Source organism: Falco cherrug, chromosome 7 (assembly GCF_023634085.1).
Source record: "Falco cherrug isolate bFalChe1 chromosome 7, bFalChe1.pri, whole genome shotgun sequence".
NCBI classification, from domain to species: Eukaryota; Metazoa; Chordata; class Aves; order Falconiformes; family Falconidae; genus Falco; species Falco cherrug.
Genome location: NC_073703.1, coordinates 62,005,364 through 62,024,493, shown reverse-complemented (window position 1 = coordinate 62,024,493; position 19,130 = coordinate 62,005,364). Strand labels below are relative to the sequence as shown.

Sequence of the window (19,130 nt, the reverse complement as noted above, 5' to 3'; positions counted from 1 at the left end):
TTGGAGGTGACTTTGCACAGCAAAAGTCTAATTCTCTGGTACCACTGGAGAGGAATTAGTAATGGTTACATCAGTTGAAAATAACTCATATGTAGGAAAGTTTCTTGTCATGATAGGCCATATATCCCTTCTGTTCTTTGAGCATGGCTGACATAGTCCTAGCATGTTAGGAAAACAAAGCTTAGGTAATGATGGTTGGGTTGGTTTTGGTTTGGGTTGGTTGTTTTTTTTTTTTCTCACTTGCACTCTCCCTGCTACTTTTGCAGCCATTGTCTAATTTAGACCTAATTTTACAGAACAGCACAAGTGTTAAAGACACCAAGTTTTTGTGTGTTTTGTGACACAGTATCTAGAACAAGGAACCCCTATTAATGTCCCACAGCGGGAAACGTGTAACTTAGCTTTTACCCTTCCAAAGGACAGCGGTGAGTTCACCAACCTGTATATATGTAATTAAGACTTAACTGCAGTCCAGCCTCCTGCCCATCTCAAACAAGTAGGGAGGACTAGGCAAAGGAAGTTTTATGGTCACGGAAGGAGGTGATACATGGCATTCAGTGGATAGAATACAAATTCAGAGGAAATCTGGCTTCATTAATTCTGTAGCTCATGGAAAAATGCATTCAGTCGGGATCTTTGGTGATTGGAAAGACTGCATTGTTTGACCTTGTACCAGATGCTCACACAAGGGTATTAATGCTGATGCACGGCTTAACAAAAAAAGCAATAAAGCAAGAATTGGTTGCTCAGGAGAGTATGAGCTCATGAAGAGGTCTTACCCTTAATTACAGAAGCATATAAATTCCAGATTTCTTTTGTGAGGTACAGGGTTGTGCTAATGAAATGGGATTTCGTGCTTTTTTTGGACAGGAACAGGATTTTGTCAAAAAAAACCCCAGCTAACTGTTCCATTATTCTCATATTAGAAATATCTTACAGGATCCTGATAATTTGACTGCTTAGGTCAAAGTGGCCAGCATCTCCAGTATCAATACATTACACTAGAGTACTAAACTATACAGAACCCTGGTTTTGGCTATTCAAACCTTAAATATCTAGGTTTGGGAGTATTTTTCTCAAATTAAATAGTTGCCAATTAATTTAACTAAAAAAATTGTTTCTCAGGGTGGTTCCCAAACAGGAATACTGTAGCACAGGCAAAGCCATATACCCAGAGGATTGCAACACACCATCCTAATGCCCAGGGTGCAATTTAAAGAGGCTTCTTTCTCAAAAGCAAGACAACTCCTATAGGAAGGAAACTGTGGAGGGTAGTACAGAAAAGTAGAAATGGGAGTACTTAGAAAAAAGCCTCAAAAGGATCAGCTGTTGAGCTAAATACGAAGACATAAGAAGCAGTGGAACACTTTTAAAAAAATTAAATTTATGGTTTTCTCTTGAAGGACTGTGAGGGCAAAAAGCTCTTCAGTGGAATATAAGCACACACCTCTGAGGGATCAGGTTTATAACTCATGCTAGCTACCAGAAATAAGTTAATACTTAGTGAAATTCTGAGTAATTTTAGCTCATTTTTAATCATGTACGTTAATGAGGTATAAATATTAGTTGAACAAGAGTTACAGAAACTTGGATTTCAGGGGGTGAATGCAAGAATCCAAACCATAATCTATCCATTTGAAATGTGAACTATTGAAGCAGGCTAGAACTGAAGGGTTTGTGCTCTCTTTGATATATCAAAAAATACTCATGTTTTTTGAAGTACTTGGCAACAGATTAATTCTTTGGAAATCATAAATCCTAGGTGAACTGTGAGAAGTTAGTTGATGGTATGAATGTGACCCAGTTGCTCCCACTACTTTGAGTGCCCTGTGGGGCTGTGTAGAGAGAGTTAAAAGAAGGGGAAAAAAGTTCTGCAGCACTTAATTGTCTACACTACTCCTTTAAAAGTTCAGTTAAACTTAGGGGTCCCCTCACAGCTGGACAAGAAGACTTGAAAAGTTCTTTCTGTAAAGTGGAAATGGAAAGAATTGGGTACAGTAATAACCACCTGGAATGCAGCAGAACCTAACCCCTCCCTAACTAATCCTGCTATTTTCTAACCTTGTCCTCCATGCATAATCAAAGGCATCGAAGTCACATGCTTCAGAGTCAAGCCTTTGCAAGATCATGGCTTTTGCCGTGCGTAGAACATGCCCTTCCTGCCTGGTGTGCTCTGCCTGAGGAGGTTCTCTGTAGAAGCCATTATTATCTTGGTTAACACTGCTCCCTCCTGTCATTTATTATTTTTAAAGCTCTGTCTTGAGATAAAGACCTAAAAGCTATCAGAAAAGCAAGGAAAACCTCCAAAGAAAAGATATTTTTAAAAGATTGTTAAAATACAAAAATATGCTTAGAATTCATGGAATTTAGAAAACAAAGCATGTAATGTGTGATTGTCGGATCTTAGAAAGCCAAAACGTACTGTGTCATGGTAAAATAAATAATTGTAATATTAGCTATTACCCAACGTTGCTAGTTTCAGATCTTATTTACAGGTACAATATGAGGTGCTTTAGGGCAGACCACACCAATTCCTTCACTGATCCCCTGCTAACTGGATCCCACCGCCCTTATGCCTTTAACATCAACTGTTATTGGACGTGCGGTTACTCAGGTTATTTATGTAACAGGTACATAAATGCTGACAATTCTTACAATTTTATAACTAGTCCTGAATAGTTAAATATTGCCAATATTAAAAGCTCCAGCTGTTGCAATCAGGCTCTCAGCTCAGGGAACTGGGTTTCCTCAAGGCAAAACCCAGCACCGGGGACTATTTAAAAATAGACAAAGAGACACTGGAAATCATGAGTCTTGAATGATACGAGAACAGCTGCCCATCGCCAAGTCCAAGAAGCCTCTATGTCGTAAGTTTCATTATTGTAAAGCGATGTCAGGATTTTAGAAGACACGTTGGGCATTTTCAGTATTACTAATTCAGCCCTGGGCAGCATTTACATGGCACCGCGTACATTTATTTCCCTGGCTGTTGCTGCGGGCCTCTCTGTGCACCGGCACAAATGCGGGCTCTTCAGCCCGTCCCCGGCTTTGCCGTAGTTGCAGCGCGGGGACGACCGCCCCACCGAGAGCGGGAGTGACCCGGCGGCCCCGGCCCCGGCCCCGGGCGGCGGCTCAGCCTCGGCAGCCGCACAGGGAGGCGGCGGCTCCGGGCAGAAGCTGGGGCGAGGAGTTGCAGCACTTTGAGGACCGGTGTGGAAAGAGGAACTACGAGACGCATCGTCGCCGGTTGCACAACTGAGGCTTGAGTAAAGGTTTGGAGTCACTGCCTTGGTGGATACGGCCCCCGCCTGGCTTTTATTTCCTTATTCCCCACGGGATTCCTGCCTTACATCACTACGCTTCAGGATCCCCGCATGGGCAGAAGCAGCTGTGTAACGGGATGAGCTTTATATTTCACTTATGAACAGCTGGAATAAGAGTTTCCTGCACCAGTCGCTGTTGCCGCGTTGCGCGGAGGATCCCGCAGCGAGCCCCCGGCGGTCGCGCTCCATCCCCGGGCGGGCGCAGCGCCCCCGCCCCGCCGCCTGCTCCCCGCCCGCCGCGCCTCGGAGGTGCGCGGGGGAGCGCCGCCCGTGACGTCACGGCGCGGTTGCCATAGGGACGCCTGGGGTCGTACCTGACGGCTGTCGTGAAGCAGCGGGAGGAGAACGAGGGAAGGAGGAAGGGGGAGTCTAGGCCCGGCCCGGCCCCCCCCGGGCCCGCGGGAGCTGGACCTGCGCCGCGCTCCTCCACCCCCGCCGCATCGGAGTCGGAGGCAGGAGGAGGCGGCGCTGCCGCCGCCGCTGGCTATGTAGGGGCCCCGGAGCGGGCGGATCCGGAGGCCGCTGTCCGCCTCTGGAGCGCGGCGCCGGGGCCGGGCCCGGCGGGATGTTCTCCAAGAAGCCGCACGGGGACGTGCGGAAATCCACGCAGAAGGTGCTGGACACCCGCAAGGACCCGCTCACCCGCCTCAAGCACCTGCGCGTCCTCATCGGTGAGGCGGCCGGGAGGGAGGGGGGCAGCGCCGGGGCACGGCCCGCGGGCCGCCGGCCCCCAGTCCTGCCGTGGGAAGGACCGGGAACGTAGAGGGGCCGGCTGGGCGGCGGAGCGGGAGGCGGACTCGGGGCTCTGCTCCGGAGAGGGACCCCCGGCCCGGACCCAGCCTCGCCCCGCCTCGGCACGGCGGGGGCTCCGTGCCCGGTATCGCGGGGCCGGCGGCGGCGGGGCGTCAGCGGTGTGCCGGGGCCGCGGCGGGGGATGCGCCGCTCCTCGCCGTCGTACCGAGCCAGGCAGATTCCTACCGCCTTTGAGGGTGCAATTCATTTGGCAGCTGTAGATGGGAGGCGAAAAGCCTGTGTGCTTCCCCCGTCAGTTATTCTCTAGAGCTACATAAATGCTGCTAAGTCGGTGCGCCTCGGTAGAAGTGGCTGGGAGCACTAATGGTGCCTGTGACTCCCTCCTATTAATCCATCTCCCCTAAATGCTTACAGTAACGACTTGTGTTTGTGTGTGTTTTCGAGGTAAGAGCTACAATAGTAAGTGCTCGCTAGAGTAGATGTAGGTCAGCATTCATACAGCTAGTCCTAAAACACTTCTGGTTTGCAGTTGGTCAAGGAGGTTGGTCAAGGGGGGAACATAAGCACTTTACGTGCTGCCGCGGTTCCATGTGAGCTGCTGTTTAACCTAATCACTGAATTAGAAATGGTAATCATATAGAATATATATATATATCATAATGGAAAAAAAAGTAGAGAAAAAACAGAGTAAAATATTCCAAAATATCTGTTAGTTGCCTGTGTTTATAAAAATGTAAGTCGTTGTCATCAAGCTGCCCTTGAAAAAAGAAGTTTGCTCCAGAGCGCCTTTTGGGCCCTTCAGTTCTGTAAATGCCTGTGTTGCTTCTGGCAGTTTATTAACGTGTGAGCAGAGCTGGGTCAAGAGCAACTGTGTTCTGTATTTAGCACAGAGTACTGAACAGATTATTTTGAGTTCTGCCCATAGTCTGGGGTTATTTAAATACCTTAGCCTCAAAAGCTGGATTCTTTCCTTTCAAAGGAAAATGGTTATTACTCCTTTTTTTCCTTCTGTATTGGTGTTTGAAGGAACAGGTGTTCCTGTATGGCAGCATCTGCTGCTGCATAACTTATTTTCTGTAGCATAATAATTATTTAGACTTGAAATGGGGAATAGTTGTGTAGCTAGCTGTCCAGGACACTTCAGTAGCCAGAGGTACCCTCTTGTCTCACTCAGAATATTAACACTCTTCTTAACTAGCTGTATGGAGCCAGTTGTGGCTTGCTTTATGTTGGTGTATATTTGTTTTTAGCTACATCAGCAGTTGAAACTTAAGAGGGAAGAGCATTATAAAGAAACTGCCTCTCTGAATTTAGGTTTCCTAATGCTAAAATATGTTGAATATATCTAGTTTTGCTTTAGTCTGCAAAACAGTCTGTGTGATCTTGATCAAATCTATTCTAGATTTGATGCTTCAGTTGCTCGTCTTTTATTTACAAGATTTTCCTTTAGCTTTGTTGATACTTGAATGCATTCTGTTAAGGTGCAAGCCGTGAGCTTTCTGTCAAGCAGATGTTCCTTCCTGTCTAGTCTAAGGTTTCTGCTTACTGGCTGTAGGACAGACTAAATCTGCTGGGGCATGTTTTCATGTGATGGCCATTCCCCTTTCCCCACCTGCACACGTGTATGTCTCAACCTTTGAAGCACAGCTCCAGATATCCTTTCTCCAAGTTTGGCAGAATACAGTGTATGACTGTGTGAGTAGGAAAGGTTGTAACTGTACTCTTCAGATTGCCTGTCTCGGGTGGATCTACAAGATTTATCATTGTGCAGGTATTCTTAGATGCGCAAGGTACAAACGCAAGGTCTTTTTTTGGGGGACAAGGGGACTAGGATGTTTATGTATTCCTATTGTAGTGCAAAAGGAGTATGTAGCAGATTATTTGAAGCCCATCTTCTGCTGTGATCACTTCCTTGCCTTATTAAATTTCCCTGCTTCCTAAAAACTGGTTTTCAAAGCATAAGCTCTATGCACTTTCTTCTCCAGTTGTTTCTTTGGCTAGTCTGCAGGACCAGATGACAGAAATAATGTGCCAACCTAAGACAGACTGCTGCCTGAGGTGGCTTCGCATGCAGACATCATCCTGCAGCTTGAGCAGTGTATTGCTGCATTTTCCTGTTTATCTTTTTTCTTCAGTGACAACTCCCTCAGCATAATAATTGGCATGTTTCCATGTGCTCAGGGGAGCCAAGCTAGCTATTGCCAACAGACTATCTGAGGGGAGAAGGGAGGAAATCTCAGTTCAGCACTGTTCAGCGTCTTTATGAATGAAAAATGATTTGTCTTGTTCATTGCTCTTAGCCCCTGCATACTGGAGACTGCTGTTTCGTATCCAGGAGGAGAGAATTTTCTCTTGTTCTTAAGCTTAAAATCCTTTCAGTAGGCCTGCAAGGTGTATGGGACCAGAGTTAATTTTTGTTGTTGTACTTTTTAGTCTTTGGTTCAGCAATGATAAACTGAAGTGTGGCCTTGGATTCTTGGTTAAGACTTGAGGGGAGGAAAGGGAGTACATTTGCTTGCCCTCTATTTTATTGGGGCATCCAAAGCAGTACTCCAATAAGCTAAAATAATGGAATAGCAATGAAAAGAGGTGAGTGCTTGTGAATTATAGACTGCTGGTTGTCTATTAGCCAAAGAGGAGAAATCTAAAAATGTCATTATGCTAAAAGATTGACAGTTGGATCCTGCAAGGCAATGGTGCAAGTCAGGCATCATCTAAAAGTATTGAAGATAATACAGTATGTTAGTAAAGGACAGAAGAGACAGAACAGTTTCTGAGAACCTTACACGAAGCTAAGTGAATGGATGGCACAAAGGCAAGTGACATTTATTTTTAACAAATAAAGAAGTAGCGTACATTAGATGGACTTATTTAAATGCCTTTTACAAGATAACTTGGAGTGCAGTGTGTTGTATTGTTTCAGGAAAAGTATCTTGTCATTGGTGACAACTCGGTTTAAATTTAGTAAAAACAGTCTGCCTAAAGAATATAGAAAATTTTGTGTCTTTGTGGAACGGTGGTGTACCATGACACCAAATGTCATTGCAGCTTTAGTAGTCTTACTGCTGTTGTCAGTATATGGAGGATTTAGATATGGGAATGACTCAGATAAGTGTAAAACTTCAAAGTGAAAAGACATTGAAAGCTTTGGAATCTCTTTCTGTAGGGGCAGATAATGGAGAAACCAAACATCTATGAAAAAGACTAGGAAATAAAAGTCTGTTAAGGCCTACCAAATTTGAAGTTACAGTAAAAGATTTTTGCTTTGAGAAGCTACTGAGTGCTAGACTAACTATCAGTTATAGGCATACAAGGAGGTGCATTTGCTTGGGTTTTTTTGTTGGAAGGTGTGTGTGTAGGTGTCTTTTTTTTTTTTTTTTTTCCTGAAACCCTGGTAGATAACTGCTCTTTGCCACTTCACTCCAATGTCCTGTCTCTGGCTGGTTCTCTGTTCTGCTTCAGCATGTCTCTATTCAGCCTTTTTCATAATTCAGGAACCAAGGAAAATGGTGAAATTCAGGTGACCAGTTCAGAATTGATATTGTTATTCGCTAAAGTAAATATAACATGTGACCAATTAATGCATGTCACAGGCATGAGGTTTTTTTCAATAGAGCTTAAAGCCTTTTAGGAGACCTCCAAGTAGTAATAAATATTATTATCACTAAGAAAAATTGGACAGATACGGACATCTCATATCCTGGGACATAGCAGTCTGTGAGCGAAGGTAATCAGCTTTTCATTGTTTTCCTGCTGCTGTATTTTTCTTGACACAGCTGGAGCTATCTGCTTTAAGAGATTTGATTGTCTTGAGTCGTATTAGGTTCTTCTAGTAGGGAAGTATTCATCCCCCTCTTTTTTTTTTTTTTTTTCTTTTTTTCCCCCCCCCCCCCCTCTACTTCTTTGTTCTAGGACTTTCAGTCTCATCCAGTTCCCTAATGCAATCTTGTTCAATATGTGACTTTTTGTCAAAGTATTCTTCTGTCTTGTTTCTGTATGCTGGAAAGGCTGTAACAGTTTTGTTCAGTGTCCGCTACCGTGGTGGTTAAGAGCGTATCAACCTTGAGTGGGAACGTCGAATGGAATTCCCTTGTATGACAGTGGCTCAGCCTTGTCAGAAATGAGGCCCTGCTATAAGGAAAGCTGCCAGCTTCAATTAGTGCAGGTATAATCACTGAGACTTTTCTAGCAGATCGGGGGCACACAGTGTACTTTATGGAATTAGGTATTGACTGCAGAATGAAGCCTATGATCTTCCAGAAAAATTTTTTAGCGGTCCCCAGTGGATTAGCAACTAATTGCAATTTTTAGGATTGTTAAGAGGAAATAACGTGGAAACAGCATTGCGCTGTTCTTACCAGTTTTGCGCTGATTAATCAGACTTCAGTATCAAACTAAAATTCTGTGAGTTTCAAATGATAGTTCATGAAAGTTTGTTCTAGTAATCCTTCAAGCATCAAGTCATGCTTCGTTTGTCCTTTTGTTAAAACAGTGCTTTGAGAACTCTGTAAATAATTAAGGCAGCTAGATATGGGACCGTTTCATAACATCATACCTTAACAATATTAGCTTCTTGTTTTATTCTAGTTTGATATCAAATATGTTGCTGCTACCTGTTGAATTTGTAGTTTGTCAGAATTTGTAAATATATGTATTTAAAAAAGAAAAAGCTAACCCCCCTAAATATTTAATGATTTCTGTTTAATCTTATTATGTGCGAGTCAAATGAATATACTTTGTTTAACATTTACTTTTAGGGCTGAATCGGTCAGAGAAATTCCCCCACACCCTTTTTTTTTTTTTTTTTTTTTTTTTTTTTTTTTTTTTTTTTTAGAGTAGGATTTACAGGCCTGTCATCTGTTAATCCAGAGTAAAGGAAAAAGGAATATATTAGGAATATATTGTTTCTCATAAATCATTTTATTTGCATCTGATACCTTAAAAATACACTGATTTCGTCTCTGGGAACCATGGAGAGAATGCCTGTAAAACATATGCTAAGAGAACAGAGTATTTGAAGTATGGGGTAGTTTTTTATTATTTTGTTTTGTTATTCTTGGTGGTTGGTTAGTGTTCAACGTCTCATGTAGGCAATCTCTGAAAGGGAGCAGTCAGGCTATACTGGACAGAATGAAACACTGCGTTGGACATCCATTCTGATACGTTGTTTAATATTAAACAATATATTTAAATAGAGATTGCATTTGTCTAAAGGAATTTTAATTTAAATAATCTATTCCACTGGCATTCAGCCCTAATGCTTCAGCTAGATGGCATTCATTGGTGTTGCACATCATCTACATCACTCGTTACAATATCACTTATATACTCTAATAAATGAAAAATGTTTTATGGTTGTTAAAGTGAGAGGCAAGTGAGAAGCTACAGCAAAACTAGCTGCTTGGAATTTTCTTTGGAGAAAGCTGTTCCAGAAGTTTCTGTGGATGTGCAAAGCTATTATTTTTGGCAAGAGTTGTAGATTTTATTTTTTTCCTGGTAATTCTAACTGCAGAGGACATTTCACCACTGTAATTCACGGATTTGGCTGTGGGTTGCGTGCAGTTTAAGAAATGAGACTTGATGTTCTATCAGTTTTGACTTAACCCTGAACCCATTCTGTTCTGTTTTGGCCAGGAGCAAAGGGGGAAGAACTGCTTTGCTTTAGGATTTTGGCTAATGTTACACTCGACTTGCAGAGAGCAGCAGCAGCCAGTGTGGCTCGCTTGCCAGGGTCAGGCAAAGGAAAGGTCTGTGTGGGTTTAGCCTTGTGACAGTTTGGGATGAAAATAAGTACATTAGTATGGAAGTGTTTGAAATTGCTTAAATAAAAGCTTAAGTTCTGGAACATGCGTGAGTTGTTAGGGAAGCATATCTTAAAAGTTTACTAGTGTAAGTATTCTAAGGTCTGCAAGCAACCTGAAAGAATTAGCTTGGAGAGCTGTCAGCTGCTTCTGCTCATTCATATAGAGCACTGCTGGTGAAATGTGTAGCAGTTTGTATGTGTGTGATGTTCGTTGATGCTGTTAGCCTGCTTGTTCATTCATGGTTTTTTTTCCCCCCTGTATATTTGTAATCTAGAAGATGGTGGTGATCAGGAGTTTGGACTTGCAAAGATTTCCTAAAGTTCCTGTGTTTCTTTTTCAGTACCAGAAACCTCAAGAATATTTTCTTTGAAAAAAAAATCTTCTAAAAAATACTTGGTTTTTTTAGAATAGCTGTTCGTGGTCTGAAACGGTAAGGGCTAATGTGAAGCCCATGCTTAACACTTTTGCAGTTGTAGCTCCCTGTTTGAAATGCTCTGGTTTATCAGGTCTTTCACTTTTGACAGTCTGTTAACTGTGCCAGAGCCACCAGTTAGTTCCAGCGGAGGTGGAGGTTTTCCACTTAACCTTTCTAAATGACATGCTTTTCTGTTTGAGAGACTGTCTGTGACTGAACCTCTATACTGTTTTGCTGTAAAGCAGCAGTTAAATTTTTCAGTTTGCAGAATTAAGAATGAGCAATTTCTATTGCCATTTTGATTGTATGTTAACTGAAACTGAGGATGCTTAGAAACCTCTTGCTTTCTAATGGCACCAATTTGTTCTGAAGATTGTTACTGAACTCTTCAGTCTATAATGGGCCTCCACTTCACAGGAATAGACCAAGTTTGGCTGTCTTCCAGGTCATTGTTTGCTGCAGTTGTCACTGGTGTTTTATTTTTGGGTAAGGATGAGGGAAAGTGACTTAAAAGCAGGATAATGTTTTTGTTATGCAACTGTTGTATCAATTTAAGATATAAACATACAATTAAATTCTGAAATGCTTAAAATCAAATGTAAAATTAACCACAACTTGATCTGTAATGATGTAGACTATTCTGTTAAATGGCATGGTAAATTTCTGCAATGCTTTGTGTGAACTGGTGAATGTTAATGTTCTCTTTAGGAAAGTTAATATATATCTAAGATCTGTGTGGAGTTTTGTTATAGTTTTTAAGTTCAGTATTTTGATTGTTTACCTTTTAAATTCTGATCTGTGCAGAAAGTACAAGTTTACCTCCTTTATAGTATTTTAATTCCATACAGCAGGTGGTCATCTAAATAGTATAGATACATTTCCCTTGCTAGCACAACTTGTTTATAAATATGTAACAGATGCTGTGGATTAGTTTATAGTAATTTTTAGGGTAGTATGTAGAAAACAAAATAAACAGAGAAGGTGAATTGTGTAAGTTAAAGCCCACTGAGATCCTCTTTCTACAGAGGATTGGGGTGTTGTACATGTAAACTTGTAAGCTTTGCAGAATCTGGCTCAGGTGATTCCTTATAAATTTAAATACACAGTAAAAATCTGTGTTGCTTTTTCTGGGTCATGTGTTACGTCTGACAAAGTAATTTTTAAGCTCTTTGAGGTGGTAGTCTTGTGTTGTAATTCTAACTATGATATGCTGGTGAAATAGTATCCTCCCTCTAATGAGTAATATTAAAGGATTACATCTTTATTGAAATACTTTTGTGGATGCAAATTATTCCTGGTTATAAAGGGATATGCTGATAACTGAACTATAATAAAAGCATTGGAACAAACGGGTTTACTGTCAGGCAGAGTTCTGTGTCAGAACAAATTTTCTGCAAGAAAATTTGGCCTAGAATCTATCCTTACTAGAATGATCACTGTGGGCTCTTAAGCTTTGAGTATCTTACTGAGATACTGGAGAAGAATGTAACATTTCAGAAAGTTCTGAACAATTAACCTTCAAAAGAGTTGGCCATTTCAAAATACATGAAAATGAGTTCTTAAGAAAAGAGTTGGCCACTTGAAAATGTAAGAAAGTTTCTAAAAGCACAGTTACCTGTAAGCACAGTAGTTGGTAGGAGAGGTGGAGAGCTTTTTGTTTTGATTGTTGTGTTGGGGTGTTTTTTTCTTTAGTTCATTGTTACAGCTCTCATAAGGCGGGGAATAGTAGAACTTCCAAATTTCAGTGGATTTAATGGAAATATGCGTTCCAGTTGATCTGATACTTGAATGCTCTTGTAACGAGGGTCATATGAATAGCTTAGATAACTAGTTTTCCATTTCTAGTTGGGTTCTCTGTTTCATGCATCAAAATAGAATATAAATCTGTAAATTGAATACAACTTCTAAAACATAAACCAAAAAGGTAACTTAGCTTCTTAATGCTGAACACAGAAAAAACTAAAGCTACTTCTAGAAAAGTTTTATGGGAGGAAGAAAAGGACAGAGAAGCTGTACAGTGTCTTTTTGTTCTTAAATGTAACTTTCTCCTTAAAAAAAACAAACAAACAAACCAGAACAAAACCAAACAAAACAAACAAAAAAAACCCCTTAAGATGCCCAAAACCACCACTGAACACACAGAGTTAATGCAGAGATCAGATCCGTACCAATTTTTAAGTTACAGAAAACTATTAAGGAAAAGTCAGCAAAGATCTAAGTTTCTTGCTCTTGTGAGGCATGAAGAGAACTGCGTCTTCTTGACAAACAGCTTCCATAAATGATGCTGGAAACCTGAATTTAGTGTAGTGGAATTATGCTTTGTAGAGTAGAAGCTGTGGTTGCTACATTTTTGGAATACATGTCCCATTTTCCCCTCTCCCATTCTGAGAAACTTTTTGAACTATTTTGTATGGTGCCAGATCTATTTCTGAGTTCTTCTCTCCTCCCAGTCTGGGCACAAGTACCGAGAACACAAGTGATGCATTAGTTTGTGTTAGCTACATGAATCTGTGGTAGGAGAATACAAAGTTCTTTTGTTTATAAATAAATAAATATATGCAAGGTAAGTTAGGGATGAAAGCTTGTTTCTGTGTAACCCCACTTCATGTAGAAATGAGGTTATGTCTCTCTTCTTAAAAAGGCAGAAAAGATTAAGTAGCCAAAAAAGGCAAGCAACTTCCTGCAAATTCCCGGTTCGAGGCTATGTGAAAAGGACACACATGTGCTCCTTGTGGAGGTGATGATTTTTACCTCTCTATGCAGCATTTGTGATCCTTTGGGAGAGCATAGGGAAGAGACAGTGACCTAGTGTTGGAGAAAATGGCTTAATGTGAGAGAATTGAAGAGCTGTATCTTTAGCCGATCACAAGGATAAAGGTGAACTGAATGTTTTCCAGATATTTATTTGGGGGGACAGAATCAGATCCTTAATTAAGAAAGCTGTAACAGCAGCGTATAGCTGAAAGTTTTAACGTTAAAGTAATCAGGGAGAGCAGTAGTCTCTCTATGTGTTGGTCATGTGGATTGTGTTCAGTGTGGAGGCATCTATGAAATGGAATGAGCTGTGCAGGTGGCCAGACTAGCTGATTTCCAGGTCAGACTCTTTGAAGGTCTACATTGTTACCTCCGTGCTGTATCTAATATTTTTTTTTCACTCTTCTTCTTTACCATAGTTCTTGGTCAGGGTATGCATAATGAGTTCCAAACTTCTTGACTGATACAAGGTTCCAAATTTTGGGACTAGCAGCTTACCGAATCGCTATAGGTGTCCTTCAGTGATGAGCAGAAGCTCTCTTTTGCTGTAAGTGGCAAACCTGTCAGATGCACAAGTGTATTCTGCCCTCCCCCCCCCCCCTCCCCCCCCCCCTTAGAAGGAAAGCTGGTTTTCAGCAGTAACAGAAATTTTGGGTTTTTAAAAAAGTATTATTTTCAGATAATTCCAGGACAAAATTGCATTAAATAATATGTTATGCTTTTATTCTCTTCCATCGGAAGTGGTGGAATTTATTGCAAGAATTCAGTTGTTAACTGTTTGGTTTGAATTCCAAAAACTTGCTTTTGATTATGCTATCAGATGTGACCCTGGGAAGAAATTATGGTGAAATGCGTTTGTTAGAATGCCAAGTCAAATAATTTTTTACTTTCATCCTACTCTTCCAGACTATAGCTGTATTTTGAAGGTATGCCTTTAGTGTTAATTGGGTGTTAATTGTAGGAGTGGAGGTCTACCAGTGCACCTCTGAGTCTTTTCTGAGGTGGTTGACACCACATTGTTCTTAAAGAAATAAGTAAGAAATAAATAAAAATAATAATAAAAAAGGATCATCCTTTGAAATTCCCCCCACCCCAAACAGAACTCTGGAAAGGCAGAATGCCTTACCACAGTGCCAGTGGTGTGTGTGCACGTGTCACACAGTAATTATGTGGTAAAACGAGAATCACTATTCAGCTGGTTATGTAGGCAAGCCTTAAGTCTGTTGCCTGAAGTATGTGGAAATAGTGTCTCCGAGAATTATGAACTGTTGTGTTAAGATTGAGTCTTTAAAGAATACATTTGGTTAGGTTGCTGTATTTTTCTGCTTCAGAGTTGACCCATGTCTGGGGAAAGAATGAGGGCCTATTTCAGGAAACGAAACTTTTAATGTGCCTGCAAAAATGCAGCATTCCTGTGTGTTGACTGGCAGAGACCCTGTTTAACTGCTTCTGATCCGTTTAGTGTTTGGAACTAGTGTTTTCTGCTCCTCTGCATCTATGTTGCACTGCTTTCTATGAGCAGTTCCCATACACAGTTGGTAATCTTTTAGTCCACGTATTTTTCTGCCACCCTCCTTTCTCCTGAAAGTCTCAGTCATTGCTTTTTTCCGCCTTTAATCCTCGTATCTCAAACCCTTTTGATTTGCTTCCTGCTCTATTTTATTGCCCATTATCTAGAACTCACTTAAGGTTCTGCCCCGTGAGTGACATGGTTATAATGGTTGTGCCCATGTTCTAGTTATAGCCCCATTTCTTGTGCACTTGTCCTGACCACCTGAAAATCATGGCCTAGTTTGTTTGAAGTGGAATTGTTTTTTGTTGTCCTTACTGTAGTATTTCAGACTGTAACCTCTAGCAGTTCAACTGCTGATCTGTAAGTGGTGTAGCAGTTTCTACACAACTGGAGGTTTGGTAGTTGTAGACTGTCAGGCACATGCTTGCCGCTCCGGACCACTAAGTTTATTGCTATCCAAGCTGCTTTGCTTTAAGAGTTGATCTTAGCTTTTGTCTTCTTTGAAAACACTCTGGCTCCACAACACTGATTATGCAAGACATTTGCAGTATCAAAGCATTCTGTCAAAATTGAACATGTGTTGGAAACTCTTATAGCAAGATCTGTGATAAAATTGGATTGACAATCCTCTAGAGCTACATAATAAAATAGGATTGAAAATATGCCGTGCTTTTGGCCATGCTTTCAATCAATTGTTTCTGTGCTTTATACTGTATCAGCTGTATATCCAGTCATGCGAGATGATAAAGATTGATGTAATTCTAAAAAGGGTTAAAAACCTATGATCCAGTAGAGAATTAGAAGAAGACTTATAAAAGATAGGTCTACAGTGAAAGAAGATGCCTCAAGGTATAGAGCTGGTGAAGGGTATAAAGGTTTCATTTGCCTCACCTTTCTTCATGGGTTTTTTTGGTGTGTTTTTTTTTGTTTTGTTGCTTTTTTGGGGTTTTTTTTTTTAGTTTTGTTTCACATCAATATTCTGAAAGGGGGGAGTTTTACCTTTTAAAATACTGTCTCCCTGTTCTTCTGTGCTTCCGTACAATTGTTCTGTCCACCTAGTTTCTCTACTCCTTTGTAGCCAAATAACAGGACAGGGAGTGTCTTTTGGTTTGGTGTGTACTGAGGCTTGAAAGAATTGATCGTTTAAAATGATCAATTTAAAATTAATCTAGATAAATCATCATGTATTTCTTTAGCTGGGGATTTGCACAAAACCATCTAGGGGGTTGTGGGAAGAGAGGCTGGAAACCTTCCTGGGCTACAAAAGAAAGCGTACCCCTCTACGCTCACAGTGGTGTCTCCACCTCAGGATATCCCTGAATGTCTCACCAGCCTCTGGTCTCCTGAGACCAGACAATCAAAGGAGTATGGGGGACTGGGCCAGACTGGAAAGGAAAGTGCATGTTGGCGCTTGGAGGGAGTTAGGAAGCAGCAGTGGGAATTTAGCGCTGCTGTTTGCTTCCTCCCAACCTGTTTCTCTAAAGAGCAGACGAGGTCCGTCCTTACCATCCTTCTCCCATTTCTTAAGTAAGCTTAACTGTGTCTAGAAATTACAGTTAGGGACAGCGATGGCCTTCCTGATACAGAGTTTGGGCAGCATAGTTAGCATTATTTCTATTAAATTAACAATTAAAACAACATTCATCTGTACAGTGCTAGTCCTGATGGAATTCTGGTTCATGAATGGAGTTTGCAGGCATTACTGTCATGCAAACAATGACTGTGCAAGACACTGCTTCCTTATATAAAATTGACTGGGCACTTAGGGCATGCCATACTGAATTCCAGTAGCTTCAATTGAAAAGAATGAAAACTTCAAGAACTTTACCAATAATAATTTTAAGTATCTTCAGTTCCTACTTCTGGATAATGGTATGCAGTGGTTGACTGAATATTTGAAAGAAGTAAACCCAATGTTCTGTTCTGTTTTTCAGAGAATGCAGAATCAATTGATCTCAAACAGTTTTTCGACCTACATTTCTCACATATATATTATGTGTTCTTTGAAAACTTCGTGACTATTGAAGTAGGTCTTAAACAAAAAGGTAAGTATTTAAAATAGAACACTTTTTGGTTCGGTCCTTGTGTTCTTGTTATAAAATAAAGCAGGTTGTTATAAATGAAGCTGTATCTGTGGTCACAAATGGCAACATTAGTTGTGCAGAAATACGTGTAAGCACTGACTTTGCTAAAAAAGGCAGAGCAATTAGAGGTACGTGCAGTTGAGGTGAGCAAGGAGCATTTGTTCTCTGATGACTGGTTTTGCCTTTTTGCAATGTGAGGATTCTTAAGGTGTTATAATACCTTTTGTGTTCTGCAGAATTATTCTGAGTTTTGTTTAACATAATCTCTACCAGCTGTTGATGCCGTAATAGAAAGTTACACAAACTCTTAACTGTTACAAACCATACCTATGAAATACACTTTATTGCAGAAGGCATGCAAAATTATAGTTGTAGAAATGCATGTTTTTGTTTTACACATCTAAGGGTCTTTGTCAGTGCTCTTTACATTTTGTTTTGATAATGAAAACATATCTTCTGTTTATTTTTAATTGCATCTAGGTCACAAGTCTCAAAGAGAAGAATTAGATTCTATTCTTTTTATTTTTGAGGTAAGATCATTTGTATATTCCCGTATGAGTTTTTTTGCTTTGAATTAAGTCATGTTAAATAGTAACAGTACAGCTATTCTACAGTTGCCTGGAAATATGCTTTACATCTAACTGCATTCCTTCTTCTCTTTGCTTAGAGTTGAATGTATGTGCTTTGTGTGAGAAGACAAAGAATTTGACTTGTAGTTTTGCAGGAAGATATAAAAAAAATGTTTTCTCTGTCTGCAGATAGTTCATTACTTTGTGGTGGTGGTGTTTCCCTCCCCCACCCCCATTCCAATGTGGTACACACTTCAAAATTCTTAGAAGGGAGATCTCTGATTAGTCATGATTTTTTTGACCTTCTGATTGCATGCTATCTCTGATTTTTCTCACAATAGATTACTACTGCAGAATTAGTTTCTACAGATCCCTTTTATTTTCTAAAAGATCTATTATTTGAAAATAGCATTTCACAATATCCTCACCAAAAGCATATTTTGAGTTAGGATGAATTAGAAGCTAATGTAATGAAATTGGAACATTTCTGAGCAGAGACTGTAGTACAGAAATAGCTTAGAATGTCAAGGTTTTTTCTTTCCTTTTTCATGGAGGCTTCTAATTATAACAAGGATTGTGTTTTTTGAAAACATCTAAAATTGAAAGTTGATGAATGCTTATCACATGGCTGAATACAAGTTGGTTTTTTTTGTTTGTTTGGGTTTTTTTGGTAAGGTACGTTGGTACTTCAAACTGTGGGGTTAACTGTTTCAAGGAGAGTGAATTTGAAGAGAGGTAGTTCATCTGTTCACTGGTTCCAGCATAAAGGGATGTTAGGTGATGTGTGCTTTGGAAGCAGTTGTAGAGGCTGCTGGAGGGCCGTGGACAGGAATTCCTTTGGGAAATCAGATTATTTACAAGTTGCTAATGCCTCTAGCATAACCATTGAAGTGCTACATAACAGATTTTTAACTGCCTCTGTCACTATCACTAACTGTACTCTGTTTCTTACCATCTGAAGATGATCATCCTTCAGTCTAACTGGGGAGGTATTAGCCCAGGTCTTTTCTGCATTGTTTTCCTGCAGCTCATTACCCCTCTGTTAAGAAGGCTGCAGCAAATGTTTCCTTGTGTCACAGAGGCAAGCTGACAGCTTAGCATCCTAGCTTAAGCCTCTGTAAAGGTGGGATAACCTAATACAACCTCTTGTGAACCAGAGCAACTGGGACACTCATCCCATTCCACTCCCTTTGCAGTGAGTAGCAATATCCAGCAGGGAGGCAGTGGAGCCAGATAAACTGCAGTAGCGTGTGAAGTCTCCAATGCGGGACTTGCCAGACAGTCTGTCAGAGTCTTTGGACTTCTTGGCTTTAGGAATGGGATTATCTTGAAAGGACAGTAATGCTTCCAAGGAAAGCAGTGTGGAAATTTTCTAAATTAACCCTTCAGCTTCTAATCTGTGGCCTTTGTGAAAGCACTCTTTGGTATTCTGAGAGTGATGCCTGCAATATAGATCCTTGGGTTTTGTTTTTTATAGAAAATTTTGCAACTCCTTCCAGAAAGGATTCATCAGAGATGGCAATTTCATAGTATTGGTAAGTTGATTTCCTTTTTTTTTTGTTTTTAAATCTTAGGTTTTATTAGTAGCTATTACAAGTTTGTGCTGCTCATATCCTTAACCTTTAAGTGGCATAACAGGAATTATGGTCTTGAAACCCTTGCAAGCTACGGGAAGAAAAAAACCCAAAAGAACAAGCAAGCAGAAAAATCCACCAATGTAATGAATGCCCTCCTAGATGGAATTAAATCTGGCAATCTGGAAGTAGAACAGTGGTTGAGAAAGAACAAGGGAAGGTGGAAAGCTGCTTTTGTATTATTTTTTTCCTAGTTTTTTGTCTCGTAGTAATAAATTTCAAAAATGGAGTGAGATCTGTATTTGTAAAGGGGAATGCTGATGTTATGCATGTTAATGACT

At 40.5% G+C, this 19,130-nt stretch overlaps 1 protein-coding gene across 12 annotated transcripts in view; it reads left to right on the top strand.

Moving 5' to 3' along the window:
- Positions 1-3,629: 3,629 nt before the first annotated feature.
- The window catches only part of RALGAPA1 (Ral GTPase activating protein catalytic subunit alpha 1), a 132,876-nt gene continuing 117,375 nt past the window's right edge, over positions 3,630-19,130 (top strand). For 5 of the 12 annotated variants that reach the window (XM_055715074.1, XM_055715072.1, XM_055715073.1 and 2 more), the window contains exons 1-4: positions 3,631-3,994; positions 16,497-16,607; positions 17,127-17,176; positions 18,693-18,750. In XM_055715074.1, coding sequence (XP_055571049.1) covers positions 3,889-3,994; positions 16,497-16,607; positions 17,127-17,176; positions 18,693-18,750 — 325 coding nt within the window. In that variant the 5' untranslated portion in view covers positions 3,631-3,888. Of the gene's footprint in view, positions 3,995-16,496; positions 16,608-17,126; positions 17,177-18,692; positions 18,751-19,130 lie in introns of all 12 variants that reach the window. The other 7 variants (XM_055715082.1, XM_055715080.1, XM_055715079.1 and 4 more) reach the window with 4 other exon arrangements.